The 7881-nt window shown below is 31.3% G+C and overlaps 1 protein-coding gene across 1 annotated transcript; it reads left to right on the top strand.

Moving 5' to 3' along the window:
• Window positions 1–464: 464 nt before the first annotated feature.
• On the top strand, window positions 465–3992 carry LOC121230539 (uncharacterized). Its single transcript, XM_041115444.1, has 3 exons — window positions 465–469; window positions 3141–3301; window positions 3588–3992. The coding sequence occupies exons 1-3, from the start codon at window positions 465–467 to the stop codon at window positions 3749–3751; spliced, it is 330 nt and encodes a 109-aa protein (XP_040971378.1). The 3' UTR covers window positions 3752–3992.
• The last annotated feature ends 3889 nt before the right edge of the window (window positions 3993–7881 follow it).

Here is a 7881-nt window from a genome sequence, read left to right as displayed (position 1 = left end):
CAAGACATCAACCCTCTTCTTCACATATGGGTGTGCCAATATCAAATCCCTCAAACCTCCCTATGGAATGCATTTGCTATCACCCTTTTGTTGGATTCGAGCTGCGGCCCACTGTTCACCAACCCTTGTAATCATTATTAATTTCTTCACGAAAGTTGAGGGATTAGTAGCCCTAACATAAGCTTTGTTACCTTGAATTTTTAGGCAGTGAAGCAAGGTCGTATACTCCTCGAAAGTAGGGACTAAGTCTACCTCTCCAAATGTGAAACAATTATAGGAAGGGTTCCAAAACTGTACCATAGCTCGGAACAGATGTTTATCTACCTTGATGTCTTGCAAATAGGGAAGATTTCCATAATTCTGATAGAAAAGTTGCTTAGCCTCGTCATCCCATTGGGCCTAAATGTCTCTCAACTCTTGAAACTCATTCTGTGTCGAATTAATACGAGTGAAGTCCCATAACTATGAGGTATACCCCTCGGTAATACTATCTCCTTTCTCTAACTGGGTTTTCTCTGACCAGGTACAAACAGAGGCATTGTCCTCCACTTTATCAAGATATTCGTTCCTCATTACAAAACTTTCCAATCTAGAAATCGAACCGTGAATCGACACCTTTAAATGTTGAGTGACGTGCAATGATAGCAAAATAAAGTAAGTCAGTATCATATGAAAGTATAACAAACAATCACTTATAAGGATAGCTTACTAAAGGTTATCACTCTACTCCCTTAGGTAAGCATTTAAAGCTTACTATATGTGTTTCAGTTCTAAAGCAAGGGTACCTAAACCAGCAGATTCCTTGGTCCTCGCCCATTATAGGCTCATATAGACCAAGTTCAGTTCAGGGGGACACATTTCCCTATGGCCATGCAGAGATGAAAATCTCACGAAGACATAGGTACAGTATCCCGGAAGCAATTCACTAGCTCATACGGAGGTGAAAACCTCATGAAAGCGTAGCTTCTCACTCCCACTTAGGGGTGCGACCACAGCGGTCATGCAAATGCAATGTGTGTGGAAACAAGATAACAAACATATGCAGCAAACATATGTGAAAAGATCAATATATGTAAAATTTCCAAACTTCCGACATTAAGACAGAAAATAATCAATTTCTTGGCTTGACTTTCTTATGGTCCCCAGTGAAGTCGCCAAGCTGTCGAAACCTCTTTTTAAAAGGCGAAGTGTATTTTGAAAATGGGAGTCGCCACCAATCTTTTAAAGTGTGATTGGATCACCTTATAAAAAATTTTGGTCTACAAAATTATGAGAAAATGGGCTCGGGAGTCGGTTACGTACGAGAAAAGGTTAGCACCCTCGCAACGCCCAAAATTGGTACCAAATTGAATAGTTTTGTCTTAATGTCAAAAGCTTGAAAGAATTTAGCAATAAAATCTCTTTGAAAACCGTAATAATTTGAGTTGAAAATCAAAATTCTTTCGTCCCAAAAGAATGCAAACATCACATCCAGCGTGATTGGACATGATATTCTTAAACTTTCGTAACTAAAAATCATCTTATAATTTGTAAAATCTATTTAAAGGATACTTTAAATATTTAGACAAACGGGAAATCGCAACCCAGCATGTCAGGGCACTATTTCCCGAATTCCTAAATACAAAAGACATTGTTTTGTTTTTTAAGATTCCTTTGGATTAAATGAAATATAATTTTTTTTAAAAGTGATGAGGCATTTAACCTATTACAAAAGATTAATATTGGATTAATTAAACTACGTACTTTAACATTTCATGCAAATATAATGTAGAAAATGGTAAATACGACATAAATCACACAATACTTTAACATTTCATGCATATATAAACACAAATAACATGAATATACACATTATCATTTCATGCAAAAGTCCAAAATGGCAAAAATAATGAATATATCAATACAAATTAAACATATAATAATATTTCATGCGAATATATTATTAAAATAACAACATAAAATGATCAATTTGCATGCAAATTTATAACAATAAATGAATAACATGAAAAAATAACAAATAGTTTATGAGATGAAATTAGCGTGTTAAAACAATGCCTAATAAAACAAATCAAAATAAAAACAATAAAAAAATAAAAATATTAAGCAATATATAAGTAATAAAAGATTTTTTTTAAAAAAATATTATATAATATAGTAGCTTGATATATTTATAGAAAAAATATGTTAAATTGGAACAAAATTTTGTAGTAAATTTTAAATATAGACATCAAATATATATGTATTAGTGTATAATAATTTACAAATTTAATTTTTATATACTAATAAATAATAAATAATGAAATAATATATATAATAAAAGGAAGATAATATAGGGAATAATATATAATAATATAATATGTAATAAAATATATAAATAAAATACAATGAAATATAAATAATACGATAAATATCATATAAATAAGGATAATATATATATACTATTATTTAATAATAATTTAAAAAAAGTTTAAAATCTTACACAATTAATGAATAATAAAAATAATACATAATTTATAATAAAAATGCAAAGAATAATATATTTAGTAAAATATATAATATATAATAAAATTTATAAATAAAATGTATAATAATATATGAATAAAATAATATATACTATTTTATATAACTAGTATTTAATATATATATATAAGGTATTTAATAAATAAATTATGCAAAAATATTTAAAAGGATTAAAATTAAATAAAACTAAAGTTCTAGGGCTAATTTTAAAATAACAAAAAAAAAGTTTAGGCCTAATTGGAACGCACTCAAAACTACAAGGGACTCACTGGGCAATTTGCCCTAATCCCCAAAACGACGCCGTCCCAAAATAAGCTTTAAAATAGGAAATAAGACTGAATTGAAATAAGAATAGAAGGTTAGGGCTAAATTAAAATAAAATAAAAATGGAATTGTAAATAATAAAAATGAGGGAGGACCAATTGGGTAATTAGCCCTTTTACTAAAAACACGCTGATCCTCCCCGGTTCACGGGCCAACACGCAGATCCTGGGCTCTAAACAACGCCGTTTTGAACCTTATCGTTTTAAGCTAAACGACGCCGTTTTTATAAGGCTATAAAAGCCAAATAACAACCCTAAAATCATTTTGAAACCTGGTTTTTTTAAAAAAAAGCAAAGAAATCCTCTGAAAGAGGAGAAAGGGGGAGAGTCATCCGGGCTCCGGCCTCCGTCAGGCCAAGCCCCGGTCGTTGGGGACACGCGCTTACGCGCCGTCACTAACCTTGCCGAATACGGCATTCGGAAGCTGAAAGGCTTCATTTTTCAGTGCAAATCCATCGGTAAGCCTCTCCTCTCCTTTTTAGCGATATTTTCATTTACTTATATAAAAAAATGACTATAAAAAAGGGTAAAAGATTCACCTCTGTCTCTTCGATAATCTGTTGATGTTTCTTTGTTTTTATGTGTATATTAACTATTTTTATATTTCCACTCAAAAAAAAAACCTCCCTACAAATTAAAAAATAGAGGGGTTTTATAACCCCCGGTTACATTTTTGGGAAAGAATCTTTTGATTTCTTTCCAATTTTGCCTCTTTTCTGTCGTAGTTCTTTCCTTCTTTTGCAGGTATCAACGAGGATGTCACGGCGATGAGTGCTGGCATTGATTTGAGCGTCGATTACGGCGCGATATGGGGCCGGAGTCACGGCGTCAGGCGAGGAGGATTGACGGTTGAGATGCTTGCGGCGCCTAGGGTTTTTGAAACCCTAGGCCTTTCTATCTTCTGTTAACGAATTGGGTCACTTGGGCCCTGTGTATTTTGGACAACATTTGGGTACTTGGGCTTAGGTATAACCGGGTATTGGGTAGTGTAGGCTAATTAGGTCTTGGGTCATCAGTTGGGCTGTTGGGTTTTAGGTATTTGGGCTAAGGGTTTTGGGTTTTGTTAATGGACTGTAAATGGACTTTATAAATTTTTGTTTTTGTTGTTTTTTTTATTTATTATTTATTTTTTTTACGGGCTCGAGTAAATTTGGGCTATTACAATCAGAGTATTGCTTTTCAGTTTTCATTTGGTTGTCTTGAATTTCTTGATATGGAATTGTAGCTGGAAAAATGAACTAACTTGGTAGCTTGTTTCCTAGGCTCCGTTTGTTTTTGACAATCGATAATGGATGTTGCTTTTGTTTTTATATGATTGAATTCTGCTACTCTGTTGATCATAACATGCAAAAATTTGTAGCTTGTGCTTGTTGTTTTGTTCAATTTTTGTTGCTTTCTATTTGTAGGGTTAATAACATGTGTAATTTCTTTGAAAACACATAATAGTTAAGGGAATGAGCAATGTGATGTTGCGGTTATCGACCGACATGCTAGATGTGGTTCACATGTATAAATTTGGTGCATGGGTAGCACCAAGTTGGCATATAGACAAAGAGTTGTTATTTTGTTGTATGATTTATTTATTTATTTCATAAAACCATGAAATAATTCAATGAGTTGTTATCTAAAAATCAACCAAAAGCAGCTAATTTGAGTGTTGGAAATAGTAAATGTAACAATCGGAAAAAATACCATACTAAATTAATTATAGACATATATGTACCAAGACTTGTACTATAAATTTTTTTGTTGTAATCCTAGTTTGTTCTTAAAAGAAGAATTCAAAGCAGCTTCCTTCTGTTTTGGCCCTATGACAGATACAATTTTTTTTTCCTTCTTGTTTTTTCCAGTTGTATATAACACCAATATTATTATTTTCATGAAAAATTCTAATATAATGATGTGATTTAATTTTTGGTACAAAAATTTATAGGTTAATAGTTAATTTATTGATAGTTATATTTTTATATATTTATTTAATTTTTTTTAATAACATGTTATGATCCAATTCGATATATAAAATATATACTTTTAAAAAATAAAATATAAAAACTAATTATTCTATATACATGATGCTTATAAAGTATTTCACTATTATCAAGTAATAACGTTAATTATTTTATAGAACTACATTTACTATGTAGTTTCAATATTTAACATTTAAAATATTTTGTAAAAAATTATGACTTATTTATCCATATATATTATGCTGCAAAGAAAGAGAGAAAAATAGTGCTTTCTAATGTTGGAAAAAGAAATCCCCCCTCCAAGTTGAAATTTTATTGTCAAGTTGTTTTTTTTTATTATCAAAAAGGACACTATAAATGGTGACATTTGAGGTCACTTGTTGTCGCTAAGATACTTTGAAATGAAAGTTGAAATTGTTTAATCATAAATATAAACAAAAAAATTCACAAAACAATAAAAACCCAGAATTTGAAACAAACAAAAAAAAGAAATAGAACCTGATTGAAGCTTAACAAAAAAAAAACCAGATTGGGAAGGGGAATTAGGTGATGGGAGCGGCAGTGTGAGATTGGGTAGGGGAAAAGGGATATGGTTAAAATTTTAGGTTAAAATATTTGAGTAGGGTCCAGACTAAATTTTTTTTATCCAAAGCTCGAATATTTTTAAAACGAGTTTTATTTTTAAGTTCAAACTATATTTTTGATTTATAATTTTATTCAAACATTTTCATATTTTGAACAAATTTTCAAGTTATTTTCATATATGTATGTATGGACTTTAGTCATGGTAACTTTATCATATATGTGATCTTATGATAAGCTTGCATCTTTTTTGTAGTGATCAAATATTTGTGTGTCATTATTTTGTGTAGATGGATCGTAATCAAGATCAAAATGCAATTGTCAGAGTTGTGGCTTCAGTTTTAGCTTCTGGGGCTCTTTGGATTAAAAAATTGAAAACTAGGAAGGAAATTGCTTCTCACCCTCGTGTGAATCGAGATTATGAAAGGGAAAATTATATTAATAGTATTTTATATAGTGGTGACCATGATCTGATAAGGATGAGATCGGTTGCCTTTTTTAATTTGTGTGATATTCTTAGTAGGAATAATTTGTTACAATCAACTAAATCTGTGAATATTAGGGAGCAAGTAGTTATATTTTTACATATAATTGGTCATAATGTAAGGATTCGAGTGATTGGATCTAGATATTATAGATCAAGTGAGACAATTCACCGTTACTTTAGGGTTGTATTGAGAGCTATTTTGAAATTGTATAAACTAGTTATTAGATTACCTGATGAGTCAACTCCTAGTGAAATCAGAAACAATCCAAGGTTTTATCCTTATTTTAAAGATTGTATTGGAACATTAGATGGAACTCATGTTCGTGCATCCATTCCACTTAACATTCAAGGAAGATTTTGTAACCGTAAAGGGGGGACGACACAAAATGCATTGGCTGCCATCACATTTGATTTGAAATTTTCTTATGTTCTAGTTGGTTGGGAAGGTAGTGCACATGGTTCTCATATTTTAAGTGATGCACTTTCACGCCCAAGAGGATTAAGAATTCCGGAAGGTAATAATTAACATTAAATACCAAATAGTTCTAGTAAGCTCATAATTTATTAGTAATATTATGTTTTGCAAAATTGTAGGTAAATATTATCTTGCTAATGCTGGATATGGCATCCGAAATGGATACATTACCCCCTATCGTGGTGTCCGATATCATTTAAAAGAGTTTAGTGATCAGGGGCCTGAAAATGCAAAGGAACTCTTGAATCTTTGTCATTCATCATTGCGAATCACCATTGAACGTGTTTTTGGGATTTTGAAGAAACGGTTTCGTGTATTAGATGCTGAACCATTTTGGAATTTTCAAACTCAAGTAGATATAGTTTTGGCTTGTTGTATTATTCATAATCATATAATGGGAGTTGATCCTAGTGATTTACTTAATTATAGATTATAGGAGGAGCTTGAGTTTGATTTGATAATACCAACTCTTACAGAGCGAGAAGAAAGAGAAGAAGCAAGAGAATGGTCTGCTAAGAGAGACGAAATTGCATAGACTACGTGGACTGAATATATGGCTAGAAATAGTAGGTAGGTTTAGGGCTTAGAGTTATTGTTTCTATGTTATGTTTGTTTTAGTATTAATTGTTGTTTTTTTTGTTAATGTTGGTTGGATAATGATATTGAAATTTTAGTTTGTTGGATTTTGAAATTATTATGTCTTGAATTTGTTAGATATTGAATTTATTATGTTTTAAGCTTGTTGAATTTATTATGTTAGATATTGAATTTATCTGGTTGGATAATGATATTGAAATGATTGAAAATGAAAATTATTAATGTAGAATGGGTAAGGGCAACAAAGACCTCCAAGCAATTCAGGTGGACAAAACTGATGGAACATCTTTTTGTTGAAATTCTAGCAGAGGAGGCCCAGAAAGGAAATAAGCCTTCTAAAACTTTCAAAGCAGTTTCTTTTAATCGAGTTGTCGTAGCTATTTCTGAAAGATTTCAAGTCCAATGTGATGCGAAGAATGTGTAAAATCATTTGAGGACTGTAAAAAACCAGTGGCAGATTATATGCACAATTTGGGATAAAAGTGGTTTTAGATGGGATGATAACATGAAAATGATCACATGTGATAGAGCGACATATGATGCAGCAGTGATGGTAATATATGTATATATATGTTAAGTATATTTCAATTGTTTTTTACTTGTTATTGTAATTGTGTATAATATCCAACAGGCACACAAGAAGTATGAACCATTTTTGAATAAAAGCATTGATCATTATGATGAAATGGCTTTGGTTGTTGGCCAAGATAAGGCAACATGGAGTTTTGCCAGAATATTTGCTGACATAGATTTGGATGATGGTAACTAAGATTCAGTGCCTATAGACGGAGACAATGAAGAGATTGAAGAGGTAAGAACAAATGTATCTTCATCTGGCACATCCAAACATAAAAGAAAAAATGTTCAAGAAAGTGTCCTTGATAAACAAATTAAATTTGTGGGTGAACAACTTGGCAAAATTACTAATGC

The sequence above is a fragment of the Gossypium hirsutum genome, chromosome A06 (genome assembly GCF_007990345.1).
Source record: "Gossypium hirsutum isolate 1008001.06 chromosome A06, Gossypium_hirsutum_v2.1, whole genome shotgun sequence".
NCBI lineage: Eukaryota > Viridiplantae > Streptophyta > Magnoliopsida > Malvales > Malvaceae > Gossypium > Gossypium hirsutum.
This window is presented reverse-complemented; position numbering and strand designations above follow the sequence as displayed.

Excerpts from the sequence above, each read along its gene's own strand:
- LOC121230539 (XM_041115444.1), top strand. Across the intron at positions 3,302-3,587 it reads TTTTCAGTGCAAATCCATCG|GTATCAACGAGGATGTCACG; the intron begins GTAAGCCTCTCC and ends CTTCTTTTGCAG.